Raw genomic sequence first — 19,326 nt, forward strand, 5'->3', positions numbered from 1 at the left:
ATGTTACATGTATGATTTATCACTATAGACACATGTTACATGTATGATTTATCACTATAGACATGTTACATGTATGACTAGTATGTCATACAGTCACTACATACATGTTCCATGTATGACTAGTATGTCATACAGTCACTACATACATACTAGATAAACATGCACACACACATCTTTGTGTTCTTTAAAGGCCAATTAATTATTGTTTAAGATAATGTTAAGTCACTGTTGTAAAGGTTCAGCTTAGTTTAAGTCATTGTTTAAGATAATGTTAAGTCATTCATTAAGATAATGTTAAGTCATTGTTTAAGATAATGTTAAGTCATTCATTAAGATAATGTTAAGTCATTGTTTAAGATAGTGTTAAGTCATTGTTTAAGATAATGTTAAGTCATTCATTAAGATAATGTTAAGTCATTGTTTAAGATAATGTTAAGTCATAGTTTAAGATAATGTCAAGTCATTGTTTAAGATAATGTTCAGTCATAGTTTAAGATAATGTCAAGTCATTGTTTAAGATAATGTTCAGTCATAGTTTAAGATAATGTCAAGTCATTGTTTAAGATAATGTTCAGTCATAGTTTAAGATAATGTCAAGTCATTGTTTAAGATAATGTTCAGTCATAGTTTAAGATAATGTTAAGTCATTCATTAAGATAATGTTCAGTCATAGTTTAAGATAAGGAAGTGATGTTGGATCTTCCACCAGGTGGCGCTACAATCCTCTGAGTTGAACGTCGAGGGATGTGGTCGTCCACCTGAGTGCCTGTCAAATAATAATCATTATAATAATAATAATAATATACCAATAATTACATCTATTAATATAAACCTCATTATAATAATAATAATTACATCTATTAATATAAACCTCATTATAATAATAATATACCAATAATTACATCTATTAATATAAACCTCATTATAATAATAATATACCAATAATTACATCTATTAATATAAACCGTGCACAAAAAGTACTTCAGTCCATTATAGGAGTGTAACGATACATTTAACAGCGATATGATACGCATCACGATACATGGTTGACGATACGATACATGGACGATATTGGTTCATTCATGGCAATACGATTCAATTCAATGATTTATAATCGATATAGTAACGATTTATCAAAGATTAAATATGTCAATAGTGCAGGTTTTATTAAGGGAAAAATCTATTATGGATATAAATAAGTAAACACTGTGATTCTCTAGCAAATACATGGACATTTTTAAACACACATGGACAAACCTGCAACTTGACATGAACACAGAGATTACACACATTTATTGATAGACCAAGAATAGCAAAACGTAATTAGACAGCTCTTTTTTATTTTCCCTCTTAAACTTGCTAAAAACAAGGCAAAATACTTAGTTTCCATACAATCAATGATTTGCATTGCACAACGATTCAATACCGATCATCTGCATTGTGAAACGATACAAAACGGTACGATGTTTTGCTTTTGCAGATCGATATGATCCTATTAGATCGTAGATCATTGCAAATTAAAATAGATTCAGTTACTCTATCGTTACACCCTTTAATAATACCTTTTGGTATTGTTACCGTATTGTCACCTTAAGGGCCATTTATAGTTACGTATGGTTGATTTTGTGTACGTTTGGGGGTGAGAGAGAACGTACGGTAATTGCGTCGACATGCATAGTTCCTCTCTCCATTATTTACGTGCCGACCCGCTCTCCGCTCCAATTCTGCTCCCGTTTGGGCCGCGCGCCACACGGAGGTGTTTTTTTTAGCCAAAATTGTAGAACCACAGAATTTCTTGACCCGATGACCGACGTGATGTTTGCTGTTCACGAATAGTGATTTTTGGAATTATTCAACCTCAAAGTATTTGAATAGTCGAATATTCAACAGGTAATTCTGGTTGTAGTAGTGATAGTTGCATCATCTGGCTCTTCCTCCATCATCACATGGAGTTTTTCCACTGGTAATTAATGAGTTCTGGGAGACAAAACGCTACGCATGACATCAGTATAGAGCATTAATCAATTCATCCACCAGGGGGCAGTGACAACTCATTCTAATGACTTCCTATCTAGCCAAGCTTTATAAACCATGAGGAAATAATATTTCTTTTAAAAAAGCGAGAAAAAAAGAGGAAAAAAAGAGAATATTCGACTAGTGACTTTGATATTTGAATATTTTAATATTCTGTGAATAAACTAGTCCAGACCTCAACCCAGCTGAACACTTGTAGGATAATAAACTAGTCCAGACCTCAACCCAATTGAACACTTGTAGGATAATAAACTAGTCCAGACCTCAACCCAGTTGAACACTTGTAGGATAATAAACTAGTCCAGACCTCAACCCAGCTGAACACTTGTAGGATAATAAACTAGTCCAGACCTCAACCCAATTGAACACTTGTAGGATAATAAACTAGTCCAGACCTCAACCCAGTTGAACACTTGTAGGATAATAAACTAGTCCAGACCTCAACCCAATTGAACACTTGTAGGATCAGCTTGAGCGAGCTGTACGTGCTAGACTAGACTGACCAACAGAACCACGTTGGTCCTGCTTGAGGAATGGGATTCCATCCCACAGGTTGGTCCTGTTGAGGAATGGGATTCCATCCCACAGGTTGGTCCTGCTGAGGAATGGGATTCCATCCCACAGGTTGGTCCTGTTGAGGAATGGGATTCCATCCCACAGGTTGGTCCTGTTGAGGAATGGGATTCCATCCCACAGGTTGGTCCTGTTGAGGAATGGGATTCCATCCCACAGGTTGGTGACCAGCATGAGGAGGATTCATATGGAATGATCTTCCACACTGAGGTCCCTGACAGTGTAAAGTTAATCAAGTGTAAAGATGGCCAACGTGTGTTGTTGTTTTATTATTACTGTGGCAGACTGCAATCTTCAACGCTCCACAGAAAAGTATTATGAGTCATTTTGGAGAATTTTGCACCACCCACACGTTTGGCTGTGCTGCTCATTCCAGATGCTTACAAGCTGTACCTCGTTGTAAAGATGACAACCATAAGAATGATATACACTGTATATATAAACTAGACCAGGTCAACCTGGTTGTGCCAGACCCCGGTTCTGTCTGTCATCATCATTTATGACATCATGCCTTTTGTAGGCATGTCATCATCGTGTCATCATCATATATACCCTTTATATAGAAAACCCGGACAGACCGACATTTGCTTATGTAGGTCTACCCATTTCATGGGTCTGGCAAACACAATAGGGATTGGTATTATTAAAGGTGAAATATAATGGACCCAAGTCAAGTCTGCTTACTTTTTGTGCACAGTTTAATATAATGATAAACATCTAGTCATTCAGACCTGCCAAGGTGAATCCTGATTGGTGGAGGTTCCGTGGCCCGGTCGGGACTTTGGGGCAGGGAGGGCCCCTATTGGTCGGCGTGGGAGGGACTGATGATGTCATGCTGATGACATCATGGACCGGACCATCGTAGATTCCACGGGGGACGCCGCGCGCTTCAGCCATCTGAAACCACCGAAGAAGAGTTTTATCAGAGCTCTAAACCCTCCACACTCTGCTATCTAACATCAGAGCTCTAAACCCTCCACAATCTGCTATCTAACATCAGAGCTCTAAACCCTCCACACTCTCCTATCTACCATCAGGGTCTAGAGCTCTAAACCCTCCACACTCTCCTATCTAACATCAGGGTCTAGAGCTCTAAACCCTCCACACTCTCCTATCTAACATCAGGGTCTAGAGCTCTAAACCCTCCACACTCTCCTATCTAACATCAGGGTCTAGAGCTCTAAACCCTCCATACTCTCCTATCTAACATCAGGGTCTAGAGCTCTAAACCCTCCACACTCTGCTATCTAACATCAGGGTTTAGAGCTCTAAACCTTCCACACTCTGCTATCTAACATCAGAGCTCTAAACCCTCCACACTCTGCTATCTAACATCAGAGCTCTAAACCCTCCACACTCTGCTATCTAACATCAGGGTCTAGAGCTCTAAACCCTCCACACTCTGCTATCTAACATCAGGGTCTAGAGCTCTAAACCCTCCACACTCTGCTATCTAACATCAGAGCTCTAAACCCTCCACAATCTGCTATCTAACATCAGAGCTCTAAACCCTCCACACTCTGCTATCTAACATCAGAGCTCTAAACCCTCCACACTCTCAAATCTAACATCTCCCAGTCGGCCCGCACAGAATACAAAACACTGATGCTGGCCTTCAAAGCCACCAAAGGTACGGCTCCTCCATACCTCCAAAACCTGATCAACCCCTACACCCCACCTGTTCACTCAGATCAGCAGGGATGCTGACAGAACCCTCAATAAAAACCCCAGGACAAAAATCCACTCATCCTAGACTCTTCTCCCTCCTGGCCCCCAAACTGTGGAATAAACTCCCTGTTGCACTTAGAACTACAGACTCACTCCCTAGCTTCCATTAGAACTACAGACTCACTCCCTAGCTTCCATTAGAACTACAGACTCACTCCCTAGCTTCCATTAGAGCTACAGACTCACTCTCTAGCTTCCATTAGAACTACAGACTCACTCCCTAGCTTCCATTAGAACTACAGACTCACTCCCTAGCTTCCATTAGAACTACAGACTCACTCCCTAGCTTCCATTAGAACTACAGACTCACTCCCTAGCTTCCATTAGAACTACAGACTCACTCCCTAGCTTCCATTAGAACTACAGACTCACTCCCTAGCTTCCATTAGAACTACAGACTCACTCCCTAGCTTCCATTAGAACTACAGATTCACTCCCTAGCTTCCATTAGAACTACAGACTCACTCCCTAGCTTCCATTAGAACTACAGACTCACTCCCTAGCTTCCATTAGAACTACAGACTCACTCCCTAGCTTCCATTAGAACTACAGACTCACTCCCTAGCTTCCATTAGAACTACAGACTCACTCCCTAGCTTCCATTAGAACTACAGACTCACTCCCTAGCTTCCATTAGAACTACAGACTCACTCCCTAGCTTCCATTAGAACTACAGACTCACTCCCTAGCTTCCATTAGAACTACAGACTCACTCCATAGCTTCCATTAGAACTACAGACTCACTCCCTAGCTTCCATTAGAACTACAGACTCACTCCATAGCTTCCATTAGAACTACAGACTCACTCCCTAGCTTCCATTAGAACTACAGACTCACTCCCTAGCTTCCATTAGAACTACAGACTCACTCCATAGCTTCCATTAGAACTACAGACTCACTCCCTAGCTTCCATTAGAACTACAGACTCACTCCCTAGCTTCCATTAGAACTACAGATTCACTCCCTAGCTTCCATTAGAACTACAGACTCACTCCCTAGCTTCCATTAGAACTACAGATTCACTCCCTAGCTTCCATTAGAACTACAGACTCACTCCCTAGCTTCCATTAGAACTACAGACTCACTCCCTAGCTTCCATTAGAACTACAGACTCACTCCATAGCTTCCATTAGAACTACAGACTCACTCCATAGCTTCCATTAGAACTACAGACTCACTCCCTAGCTTCCATTAGAACTACAGACTCACTCCATAGCTTCCATTAGAACTACAGACTCACTCCCTAGCTTCCATTAGAACTACAGACTCACTCCCTAGCTTCCATTAGAACTACAGACTCACTCCATAGCTTCCATTAGAACTACAGACTCACTCCCTAGCTTCCATTAGAACTACAGACTCACTCCATAGCTTCCATTAGAACTACAGACTCACTCCCTAGCTTCCATTAGAACTACAGACTCACTCCCTAGCTTCCATTAGAACTACAGATTCACTCCCTAGCTTCCATTAGAACTACAGACTCACTCCATAGCTTCCATTAGAACTACAGACTCACTCCCTAGCTTCCATTAGAACTACAGACTCACTCCCTAGCTTCCATTAGAACTACAGACTCACTCCATAGCTTCCATTAGAACTACAGACTCACTCCCTAGCTTCCATTAGAACTACAGACTCACTCCCTAGCTTCCATTAGAACTACAGACTCACTCCATAGCTTCCATTAGAACTACAGACTCACTCCCTAGCTTCCATTAGAACTACAGACTCACTCCCTAGCTTCCATTAGAACTACAGATTCACTCCCTAGCTTCCATTAGAACTACAGACTCACTCCCTAGCTTCCATTAGAACTACAGATTCACTCCCTAGCTTCCATTAGAACTACAGACTCACTCCCTAGCTTCCATTATGTAGAGGTGGATGGTAAGGAATAAGACACTGGAGAGTATGGATTCACTTCACATTGACAATTCTTTGTTAGTTCAGCTTCTCAGCACAACAGCATGGCATACACTACATGTCACTTCCTGTTACACCCTTCTTCATAACACCTAATAGGCAGGTAAGGTACAGTGACACCAAGTGGTGCAAATAAGTAACTGCATGCATTAGTTGTAGAGAACTGTAGGACACAACATTTCCTCTCTTTGTAGAAAAGGAAAATTCCTCTAAGGCAAAATAAAACATCAGAACCTGCACTCAGGCATAAACATAAACATTTCTAGTTTGTGCTCAGTACTGTGAATAAAGTGAGTAACCCAGAAAATAAAAGCAGGGTAAACATTAAACATGAACTCAAAATACACTGTTTCAACTTTCAGAGATCTGGAATAAGATACAACTGTAGGACTCTTTTTTTTCAAACACTACATTGCATCACCTTCAAAATAACACAAAACAAAGAGATATGTTGACATGCTATGTTAGGACACAAATAGCTAATCAGTCACATATTCTTGCATCCAGTTAGGCTTCTTTCTGACACGTGATTGTTTAGGAGAGGGTGGAGAGGCACTGTCAGGTGAAGTAGGAATGTCCTGTGGATGTGCAGCTGCACAGCGATCAGGAGCTAGGTGAGAGGCGTTCCATCTTCGGCCATCCTCCAGCAAGTATGTGCTTTGGGCCACCTTCTTTGTGACTCTCAGTGGAGATCCAAACTTTGGGTGAGCTTTGGGCACATGGAGAGGTGTTTTCACCCGCACACTATCCCCTTCTTGAAAAGGCGGAGTGCGTGCGCCTCTTTTTCCATCCGTATAAGCCTTCATCTTGAGTTGACGGCTTGTGACTTTCTCTCGTACCTGTTCATCTGAGACAGGGTCAGCAGGAGAGGGCGGCAGGACAGTCAACTTCGTGCGCATCCTCCGGCCATGCAGTAGTTGAAATGGAGACACACCTGTAGCTGCATGTGGTGTGGCCCGGTAAGCCATCAGGAAGGCAGTAATGGCAGGTTTCCATGGTACAGATTGTGTAATAGCCATCTGCACACTCTCTTTCAGAACACGATTAAAACGCTCTATGGCGCCATTAGCAGCTGGGTAATAAACAGATACTCTGTGATGTACGATGTCCCGTTCAGCCAGGAAAGCAGCAAAGTCAGCAGAAGTAAACTGTTTTCCATTGTCCGTGACAATGGATTCTGGGTTCCCTTGTCTGCTGAAGACTGAGGAGAGGAAGGATGTAACATCCTTTGTAGTGATATTCGCAGTGAAAGCAACCTCTGGCCACTTGCTGTAGTAGTCGGTCAGAGTGATGGCATATCGGCAGTCCCATGTAGCAGTTTCAAAAGGACCAACAATGTCCATTGCAAGCTTTTGCCATGGCCTGTCTGGGAATCGAACTGGTTGTAGTGGAGCAGGGTGTGGCATTGCAGTCTTGTCGTTGGACTGGCATGGCTGACATGACTGAATAGTAGACTGGACAAGGTCATCCATCTTAGGCCACCAGTAGTACTCTCTCAGGCGTTGCTTGGTACGCACCACTCCTTGGTGTGTCTCATGTGCAAGAGCCACCAGAGTAGCACGCAGTGAAATTGGCACAACCAGACGTGTTCCTCGAAGCACCAGTGAGTTTCCCACTGACAGTTCATGACGTACACGGAAGTATGGGGCAACGACTGGACTCAGCGGTTTTATCTTTTGTGGCCAGCCACGAGCAATCTGGTCACGGAGTGCAGAAACCTCTGGGCAAGAGTCAGCAGCAGCCTCAAAGTCAGTAATGGGCAAAGCAGCAAGAGCATCAGTGATGTAGGCAACCATTTCCGGCTCAGCATCGAAGGCAGGGTCAGCAGGCCCAGGAAGTGGTAGACGGGAAAGGCAGTCAGCAGTGTAGTTCTCTGACCCTGGGCGGTAAATCACATCATAGTCATAGGTCAGGAGCCTGGCAGACCAGCGTGCAACGCGCATTCCAGCACGACCTATGCCTTTAGTAGTAAGCAGCGTAGTGAGGGCCTGATGGTCAGTACGTAAGGTGAATTTTCGCCCCCACAAGTATGTGCGCCACTTCTCAACGGCCCAAACACATCCCAGAGCTTCCTTCTCTACAGTCGAATATTTGCGTTCCACTGTGGTGAGAGCCCGGGAGGCAAAAGCCACTGTACGTTCCACGCCATCAGTATGATGCTGGGTGAACACGGCTCCCAAACCGTAATCAGAGGCATCAGTGGACACCACTGTAGGCAGGGAAGGGTCGAAAAGAGCAAGGGCAGAACTGTTCACCAGTAGTAGTTTGATTTTCTCAAAACCTTTCTGTGCCTCACTCGTCCAGTGAAAGTCAGTGTCTTTTCTAATGCATGCCCGCATCGGCTCGGATTCAGTTGCATAGTTAGGAATGAACTTTGAATACCATGACACGAGGCCTAGAAAAGAGCGTAGGGTAGCAGCATCTGTCGGAGCTGGGGCATTCAGGACAGCTTCGATGTGCTCTTTATCAGGAACGATACCTTCAGCTGACACCACGTGACCCAGGAATCGTAGACTTGACTGATTAAAGCAGCACTTTTCCTCATTCAGGAGCAGACCTGCCTCTTGCAGGCGGTGAAGGACTTGCTTCAGACGAGCATCATGCACTGTGCTGTTGGCTCCATAGATGATAATATCATCCAGATAATTCTGCACACCTGGCAGGCCTTTGAGGATGGTAGCCATCATCTTCTGGAATGCAGATGGTGCAGAGGAGAGGCCATAGGGCACACGGCAGTAGCGGAAGAGTCCTTCATGCGTAATGAAAGCAGTCATGTCCCTACTTTCCTCATGTAGGGGCACCTGGTGGTAGGCACTTGCGAGATCAATAGTTGAAAACACTGCGGCTCCACGCAGAGTGGACAGCAGCTCATCAATGTGTGGGATTGGATAGCAGTCCGTAATGACAGCCTTGTTTGGCTCTCGGAGATCCACACACATCCGAATGCCTCCTCTCTTCTTTCGTGTAACAACGATAGGAGACACCCAGGGAGAAGCATCAATTCTCTCAATCACACCAGCAGCCAGCTGTCTGTTTAACTCTTCTGTGACTGCATCTCTCACAGACAGGGGCAAACGGCGCAGTTTCTGTCGAACCGGGGTAACAGAGGCAGAGACTTTGACCCGGTGAACAAAATGTTTAGCACAGCCACAAATCCACCACCGAGTGGTGGATAGGTGCATCACAGGAGCATTTGTAGCAGGGGCAAGAGGAGGAGGAACAACAGCACCCCCTACGATGTGAATGTTCAGTGCAATCATCAAATCCAGACCCAGTAATGGGGTCCCCTTCTCCACAACAAAGAAGGTTGCTGCAGCAGTGACATCATCCCTGGTCACCAGTGCTGAAAGGCATCCCAGCACAGGAATGGGTGACTTGGTGTATGTGATTAAACGAATAGCAGGTGGTGTAAGGGTTGACTCACCAAAATGTTCCTCAAACACACTGCTAGGCAGTATGGACACTGGGGATGCAGAGTCCACAACCAGGTCCATGGCATGGGCTGGTGAATCTGAAGGCTGGATCTTGACATTGCATTTTATTTTATCAGATTGACAGGCAGTCTCTTGAATGCATAGGACAGTCAGTTCAGGCACCTCCACTTCTCTCACTTGATGGGTAGGAGCAGAGCGGCACACTCTGGCAAAATGTCCTTGCTTGTGGCAGGATTTGCAAGTAGCCTTAACAGCAGGACATGAGGGAGCATTGGCAAGGTGACTGTCAGATCCACATCTGAAACATGTACGGGAGGACTTCCCAGTGGCAGCAGTAGTAGGTGCAGGTGTGGATGGTTTATGCTGAGGCCGTGGTCTATGTGATTTCTTCTGCACTGCTTGTACTTTAAAGCTAGGTTTCTCTCCAACCATGCATTTAGCTTGTTCAGCTGCAGACTCAATCTGTGTAGCAAGCGTGATAGCATTGTGTAGAGTGAGGGTAGGCTCCAGCAGTAGCTTTTCCCTAATATGGGCATTTGTGACATATTGAATAAGCTGATCACGCAGCATCTCATCAGTCTTATCACCAAAGTCACAGGTAGATGCAAGCTCTCTGAGAGCAGCCACATATTGGGTAACAGTCTCATGTGGGCCTTGTGCTCTTTTTCTGAATGTATGACGTTCCACCACCACATTAGTCATTGGTGTGAAATGTGCCCTTAATGCAGTAACAGCAGTATCATATGTATCACCTGTATCTGGCAGTGAGTGGAAAATCTTCTGTCCTTCTGTTCCAAGGCAATGAAGCAGGACAGCTCTCTTTCTTGCAGCAGGCCATGCATTCCCAGTTGCATTTATGACCAGTAGGTAGTTGTCAAATATTTGCATCCATGTCTTGAATGATATTGTAGGCTTCCCAGGGCATGGCAAAAATGGAGCAGGACAAGGCACATTTACAGCCATCTTTGCAAAAAATGGTCAAAAATAGTCCTCTGTAGTCGAACTATAGCAGGTGGGTTACCTCGTCGCCAATTTGTAGAGGTGGATGGTAAGGAATAAGACACTGGAGAGTATGGATTCACTTCACATTGACAATTCTTTGTTAGTTCAGCTTCTCAGCACAACAGCATGGCATACACTACATGTCACTTCCTGTTACACCCTTCTTCATAACACCTAATAGGCAGGTAAGGTACAGTGACACCAAGTGGTGCAAATAAGTAACTGCATGCATTAGTTGTAGAGAACTGTAGGACACAACACATTAGAACTACAGACTCACTCCCTAGCTTCCATTAGAACTACAGACTCACTCCATAGCTTCCATTAGAACTACAGACTCACTCCATAGCTTCCATTAGAACTACAGACTCACTCCCTAGCTTCCATTAGAACTACAGACTCACTCCATAGCTTCCATTAGAACTACAGACTCACTCCCTAGCTTCCATTAGAACTACAGACTCACTCCCTAGCTTCCATTAGAACTACAGACTCACTCCATAGCTTCCATTAGAACTACAGACTCACTCCCTAGCTTCCATTAGAACTACAGACTCACTCCATAGCTTCCATTAGAACTACAGACTCACTCCCTAGCTTCCATTAGAACTACAGACTCACTCCCTAGCTTCCATTAGAACTACAGATTCACTCCCTAGCTTCCATTAGAACTACAGACTCACTCCATAGCTTCCATTAGAACTACAGACTCACTCCCTAGCTTCCATTAGAACTACAGACTCACTCCCTAGCTTCCATTAGAACTACAGACTCACTCCATAGCTTCCATTAGAACTACAGACTCACTCCCTAGCTTCCATTAGAACTACAGACTCACTCCCTAGCTTCCATTAGAACTACAGACTCACTCCATAGCTTCCATTAGAACTACAGACTCACTCCCTAGCTTCCATTAGAACTACAGACTCACTCCCTAGCTTCCATTAGAACTACAGACTCACTCCCTAGCTTCCATTAGAACTACAGACTCCACCTAAAACCCATAGCATTTACCGTAGCACTCGCCTACCATCAATGACCAGACATTTTTTTAGGGTTCATATAAAGATGTTTTACTGATCAGGTGCTTGGATTACCTACGTTATTTTGTCTAGAATGATATTTCTATACATTGATGTGATGTTGTTGTATTGATGTTGTTTTATTGATGTATTACCTTGCTTATTGTAAGTCACTCTGTATTAATAGTCTGATACACATATATTATTATATTATATTATATTATATTATATTATATTATATTATATTATATTATTACAGTAGGGTAATAGAATACCTTACTGCGTGCTCTAATCCTCTTATAAACATATATTATATTATATTATATTATATTATATTATATTATATTATATTATTACAGTAGGGTAATAGAATACCTTACTGCGTGCTCTAATCCTCTTATAAACATATATTATATTATATTTATATTATATTATATTATATTATATTATATTATATTATGATATTAAAGTAGTAGTGGTGCGCCCACCAACCCGCCCGCATGCGGGTGGGTGGGTCAAGGTTGGTGGGCGGGCGGGTTATCACCACTCTCTCATGTGCAAAAAATAAATAAGAATAATCACCTGTTCTTATTTGCCTTTTATTCTTAATAAGAGTAGGCCTATAAGAATAAGAATACAACGTTTGAATACGAGCACGAGCGAGCGAGTTTTAAAATGCGCCAGAGAGGAGCGAGGTTTCTCCTCCGCTCCTTGGTGCGAGGACCGTCCCAATTCCGCTCCTGTTGGGGCCGCGAACCACATTTTGCCAACATTTGACACAACGTGAGCACAGCAGAGAAGATGCACAAACAATTCAGCACGTGTCGCTGATCAGGATTTCACTTGTATGTCTCTGTCATCCACACAAGTCTGTTTATAAATACTTTGTGTCGGTTAAGTTATATAACCAGCCAGTCAACGGATACGATTTGAAACACAACTTTCGCTAGTGAGACGGATTTTTTGACTGAATGAACCAACCACGCTCACCTCGAGACTCGAGTTGCTCCTATGCCATCTCTCCAATCTGGTGATTAATCAATAACCAACAGGATTTAATATTGTCCGTCTTTTGCTGTCTGTTTAAAGTGCGAGGCGCTGTATAGCCTAAATATGATTGACATAAAACCTGAAACGCCATTCTTACCCCGACGATGCCCCAGAGAGAATGAACGTCTTTGAATAAATGTCTTTTAGGCTAAACCCCAATTTGAACAACACGTTTGTTTATTTATCCCATGACAATATTGTGCTACTGTAAACCTTTCTGTAAAGCGACTTTGAGTACTTAAAAGAGCCGTATATAAAGATGAGCTATTGTGGAGATCAGGCCTGCAATTTCTTCATTTTAGGGGCAAGGCCGCTTGGCCTTTGGTGTTGTCCATCTTTTGAGGGCACAAAGGCCAAATGCCAGGGCAGGAAGGCCATCAAATAAAACAAGATTTTAGTCCATTGAAAGAATTTGTTGAAGTATTTATTTATTGTTTAAGTATTTACAATCTGATCCATGCTCAGCTCTGCACCAATCAAAGTCACTGGATTGGTTTAAAGATGGGGACTCGGGGGAGTTAAGATTTCAGAATCTCAAGAAAGAGACACCGGTGTCTAATGTCTACATATTGACCTGAAAGAGACAGAGGATAAAATGGTACAGTCAGCTGGGGCATTAAGGCCACTGTGGCCTCAGGTCATGCCATTGGTTTGAGGGGCACAAGGCCAAACAGAGGGGCAACGGCGGCCATGGCCTTCATGGCCTCCATGAAATTCCTGCCCTGGTGGAGATGATATACCATCTTTTTTTTAATGCGAGTTGCGGGGCGGGCGGATTCGTTGATTTTATATATTGTTCTGCGGCGCGGGCGGGCGGGTAACGTTCCGTGCGGGCTGTGGGCCGTGCGGGTTATGAAAGAAACCTGACCCGCGCATCACTATAAAGTAGGGTAATAGAATACCTTGCTGCGTGCTCTGATCCTCTTATAAACATATATTATATTATATTATATTATATTATATTATATTATATTATAATACCTTGCTGCGTGCTCTGATCCTCTTATAAACATATATTATATTATATTATATTATATTATATTATATTATATTATATTAAATTATATTATAATACCTTGCTGCGTGCTCTGATCCTCTTATAAACAGGATCAGGAAAAGCCTTCCTAGGAATGAATCTTCCAGATCCTTCCTGGAGATCCAGCAGCTTCCCATCATGAAGAACCAGCCGTCCTCCACAGATCACTGAGACTGGAACCCCTCTGATCTCCAAGCCCTCTAGGATGTTCACCTCCATGCTCTGCACACACACACACACACACACACACACACACACACACACACACACACACACACACACACACACACACACACACACACACACACTCCCAGTTAAGTCAATTAATTGCAAACAGACCACTAGGGGGCAAACCCAACTTGTTTGCTATGTTTTTTGAAACCCTTATGCCCATATCCAACACCATGCCAACAATCTAAAACCTGTCACCAAGTGTACGATTGTTATGATTTTTTTACATATTTTAAATCCCAATTTATGGGCATTTTAAGCTCCCGGCAGCCATCTTGGGCGCCAGTCACACCAGTTTGAAAATGAAGCCTTTCCGGAAGGTCTATTATGTAGTTCTTAAGCATGTCCAGAGTTAACAGAATCTGTTGAAAAATAAAACTGCTAAAATGTTTCATTTGAGATATAGCCTTGTTAAGCTCCCCACAGCCATCTGGGACGCTATGTTGAAAATGACGGCTTTCTGGGGGGTAGATTTTGGTAGACTTTTAGTATGTTATTTAGCATGCCCAATACTACCAGAAAAACCTTTTGTATGAATATGTTTGGGGTGAAACCATATATTGACTCACCTATGTAGGTAGGTAGGTAGGTGTGTAGGTAGGTAGGGGTAGGTTGTTACCAGGTTGTCTACAGTATGTATATAGGTATGTATGTATGTATGTATGTGGGTAGGGATCGGTTGTTACCAGGTTGACTATGTATATACTGTAGGTATGTATGTAAGTAGGGGTAGGTTGTTACCAGGTTGACTATGTATATACTGTAGGTATGTATGTAAGTAGGGGTAGGTTGTTACCAGGTTGACTATGTATATACTGTAGGTATGTATGTAAGTAGGGGTAGGTTGTTACCAGGTTGTCTACAGTATGTATATAGGTATGTATGTATGTATGTAAGTAGGGGTAGGTTGTTACCAGGTTGTCTACAGTATGTATATAGGTATGTATGTATGTAAGTAGGGGTCGGTTGTCTACAGTATGTATATAGGTATGTATGTATGTAGGTAAGTAGGGGTCGGTTGTTACCAGGTTGTCTACAGTATGTATATAGGTAGGTAGGTAGGTAGGTATGTATGTAGGGGTAGGTTGTTACCAGGTTGACTATGTATATAGGTAGGTAGGGGTCGGTTGTTAACAGGTTGTCTACAGTATGTATATAGGTATGTATGTAAGTAGGGGTAGGTTGTTACCAGGTTGTCTATGTATATAGGTAGGTAGGTATGTATGTAGGGGTAGGTTGTTACCAGGTTGTCTATGTATATAGGTAGGTAGGTATGTATGTATGTATGTATGTAAGTAGGGGTAGGTTGTTACCAGGTTGTCTATGTATATAGGTAGGTAGGTATGTATGTATGTATGTATGTAAGTAGGGGTAGGTTGTTACCAGGTTGTCTACAGTATGTATATAGGTAGGTAGGTATGTATGTAAGTAGGGGTCGGTTGTTACCAGGTTGTGAGTTGTAGCAGAGATGGTTCGAGTCTCCTTTGGGTTCCAAATCACCAGGTCAGCATCAGAGCCCACAGCAATACGCCCTGCACACACCAGCACGTGCACACGCACACAACCAAACACGCGCACACACGCATCCATGTGCATGCACAAGCACAATTGTTGGACCATCAAGTAAAACATTAGGTTAAAACAAAAAATATATAGGCCTACATTAAGAACAACAATAATAAGAATAAGAATACCTTTGCGTGGATACATGTTAAAGAGTTTAGCTGCGTTGGTGCTGGTGACTGCAACAAACTCATTCTCATCTATCTTCCCTGTAGACTGGACAGACACACAGACAGACAGACAGACAGACAGACAGACAGACAGACAGACAGACAGACAGACAGACAGAATCAAGGTATGTTTTTGTGGTATTATCTTTTACAGTGTACTCTGCATCCTTGTGGAGCAGCTCCAGCACTTATTGTTGTTCTATAGTTTGGATCAACAGATTTACATGTGATTTATGGAGGAAACCACACAGCACATCGTTTATGTTAGTAATGAAGGCAGAGGCTTCCCCCCACACACCACATCATTCAGAATGTTTATATAGTTAGGTAGAGAGGTACATATACAGTATATGGTGTAACAACCCTGCAAGAGATGTGGCCGTAACTCGCTAGCCTGGTTAATAAACCAGATTGCACAACACCACCCCCTGGCGGTAGTGGTGGTGTTGTGTAGTCTGGCCCTTCACATTAAATAAGCTTTTTCCACCAGCCCTCAGAAAGGGCTAGCCAATCAGGGCTGTAGGCTTGGGGCACGTGGTGGGTGGTGGCCTGGTTCAGAACCATGAGTATATATAGTATATGTACAGTAGGTAGGTAGATAGATAGGTAGGTAGGTAGGTAGGTAGGTGGGTGGATGGATGGATGGATGGATGGATGGATGGATGGATGGATGGATGATAGATAGATAGATAGATAGTATATTTACCACAGCTCTGTCCCAGACTACAGACATCCTCTCCTCTACTCAGTATGTATATATAGTAAGTTACAGTGGTAAGATAGTTAAGTAGGTAGGTATGGTAGGTAGGTAGGTAGGTAGGTAGGTAGGTAGGTAGGTAGGTAGGTAGGTAGGTAGGTAGGTACGTACAGTAGGTAGATAGGTAGGTAGGTAGGTAGGTAGGTAGGTAGGTAGGTAGGTAGGTAGGTAGGTACAGTAGGTAGATAGGTAGGTAGGTAGGTAGGTAGGTAGGTAGGTAAGTAGGTAGGTAGGTAGGTAGGTAGGTAGGTAGGTAGGTAGGTAGGTAAGTAGGTAGGTAGGTAGGTAGGTAGGTAGGTAGGTAGGTAGGTAAGTAGGTAGGTAGGTAGGTAGGTAGGTAGGTAGGTAGGTAGGTAGGTAGGTAGGTAGGTACAGTAGGTAGATAGGTAGGTAGGTAGGTAGGTAGGTAGGTAGGTAGGTAGGTAGGTAGGTAGGTAGGGGTATTAGGTAGTGTATACAGTATATTTACCACAGCTCTGTCCCACTCCACATCCATCCTACTCAGTATGTATATATAGTAAGGTACAGTAGGTAGGTAGGTAAGTAGGTAGGTAGGTAGGTAGGTAGGTAGGTAGGTTGGTAGGTAGGTAGGTAGGTAGGTAGGTAGGTAGGTAGTTAGGTAGGTAGGTAGGTAGGTAGGTAGGTACAGTAGGTAGGTAGGTAGGTAGGTAGGTAGGTAGGTAGGTACAGTAGGTAGGTAGGTAGGTACAGTAGGTAGGTAGGTAGGTAGGTAGGTAGGTAGGTAAGTAGGTAGGTAGGTAGGTAGGTAGTAGGGTTGGAGGCGGTAACCGCCGTACCGCCGTACCGCGGTATACCGAGGTCTACCGCGGTGTCATTGTGCTTACCGCGGTAAAAAGACAAAAAAAAGGTCTATTTTTTATTGGAAAACAAGCGAGTTTTAAAACGGGGGAGAAGCGAGGACCGCATGCGCTCCATGCCGCTCTGCTCTGGGCCGTGTACCACACGTTGGAAGCCACATACGTCACTCAGACACAGACCTGCACACGCGTGATTCCTAAACCCACCAGGCTTGAGTTAAGACCCGCCTCGTGGAAACGCGAGGACTTCCAGGAGTGAGGCGGGTCTTAACTCAATCCTGGTGGGTTTAGGAATCACGCCCTGCACACAGTGCACAGAGCAGGGTACGGAGCACAACTCTTTGACGGAGCAGCATACACTTTCTCTGTAATCCACTCGACACAAGGATGTTAATACATACCTTGTGTTGTGGCATATCTTTTTTTATTCATATGGATTACTGGCGGAGCGCGGGCCGCGTGGAGTAAAACCGAAAATGAAACCATTTTACTTTCTCCACCGCGACGCACGTTGTGCCCCGTACGGCGCGTCGGTGATTTTATAACCTTTTCTGTCAAGTCTTGTAAATAAAACCTGTATATAGCAGCACTCAATCACTGCGATTTGAGAGTTGAGACGTGACGTGAGTTTACAGAATCACTGTACACGATCTGACTACCCTTCCTCTTCTGGTTTGTTCACACAGCTGTTCGTGTCTGAAAAGCCCAAGTAGCTAGCCTACGTTACTATGGTAACCCGACAGTGCAGAACTAAAAGCTCAGAACGCGTCGCGGATGCGATGTGTTGTGAGCTTGTAGATCTGCTCCTTTGAAAGCCAGACCCGCTGTGCTGTACAGAGAAGTATAACTCGGGCAGTCAGGCTGTGTCTCCTCTCCACTGTGGAGAGGCGACTTTTGGGAAGATGATTGCAATATTTTGGCTTATCGCCAAAGCTTAATTAATAGATATGGGGGTGCGGTAATTACCGCAGTACCGGCGGTAAATGGGAAGACGGTAATCGCGGTAACAAAATGTCCATACCGCCCCAGGCCTAGTAGGTAGGTAGGTAGGTAGGTAGGTAGGTAGGTACAGTAGGTAGGTAGGTAGGTACAGTAGGTAGGTAGGTAGGTAGGTAGGTAGGTAGGTAGGTACAGTAGGTAGGTAGGTACGTACAGTAGGTAGGTAGGTAGGTAGGTAGGTAGGTAGGTAGGTAGGTACAGTAGGTAGGTAGGTACAGTAGGTAGGTAGGTAGGTAGGTAGGTAGGTAGGTAGGTAGGTAGGTAGGTAGGGGTATTAGGTAGTGTATACAGTATATTTACCACAGCTCTGTCCCACTCCACATCCATCCTACTCAGTATGTATATATAGTAAGGTACAGTAGGTAGGTAGGTAAGTAGGTAGGTAGGTAGGTAGGTAGGTAGGTTGGTAGGTAGGTAGGTAGGTAGGTAGGTTGGTAGGTAGGTAGGTAGGTAGGTAGTTAGGTAGGTAGGTAGGTAGGTACAGTAGGTAGGTAGGTAGGTAGGTAGGTACAGTAGGTAGGTAGGTAGGTACAGTAGGTAGGTAGGTAGGTAGGTAGGTAGGTAGGTAGGTAGGTAGGTAGGTAGGTAGGTACAGTAGGTAGGTAGGTAGGTAGGTAGGTAGGTAGGTAGGTAGGTAGGTAGGTAGGTAGGTAGGTAGGTAGATAGGTAAGTAGGTAGGTAGGTAGGTAGATAGGTAGGTAGGTAGATAGGTAGGTAGGTAGGTAGGTAGGTAGGTAGGTAGGTAGGTAGGTAGGTAGGTAGGTGTATTAGGTAGTGTATACAGTATATTTACCACAGCTCTGTCCCAGACCACAGCCATCCTCTCCTCTACTCAGTATGTATATATAGTAAGGTATAGTAGGTAGATAGGTAAGTAGGTAGGTAGGTATAGTAGGTAGATAGGTAAGTAGGTAGGTATAGTAGGTAGATAGGTAAGTAGGTAGGTATAGTAGGTAGATAGGTAAGTAGGTAGGTAGGTAGGT

General features: G+C 43.5%; 1 protein-coding gene across 1 annotated transcript in view; it reads right to left on the bottom strand.

Moving 5' to 3' along the window:
• Positions 1–674: 674 nt before the first annotated feature.
• Positions 675–19,326, bottom strand: part of LOC308303857 (dihydropyrimidinase-related protein 2-like) — a gene marked incomplete at both ends in the record, with an annotated part of 32,536 nt that continues 13,884 nt past the window's right edge. Inside the window, 5 exons of the mRNA XM_080748356.1 lie at positions 675–766; positions 3,339–3,504; positions 13,845–14,027; positions 15,483–15,568; positions 15,731–15,815. Of these exons, the coding sequence (XP_080604482.1) occupies positions 675–766; positions 3,339–3,504; positions 13,845–14,027; positions 15,483–15,568; positions 15,731–15,815 (612 nt within the window). The remainder of the gene's footprint in view (positions 767–3,338; positions 3,505–13,844; positions 14,028–15,482; positions 15,569–15,730; positions 15,816–19,326) is intronic.

This window comes from Nannobrachium achirus (genome assembly GCF_963921795.1).
Source record: "Nannobrachium achirus genome assembly, chromosome: 18".
Classification (NCBI taxonomy): Eukaryota; Metazoa; Chordata; class Actinopteri; order Myctophiformes; family Myctophidae; genus Nannobrachium; species Nannobrachium achirus.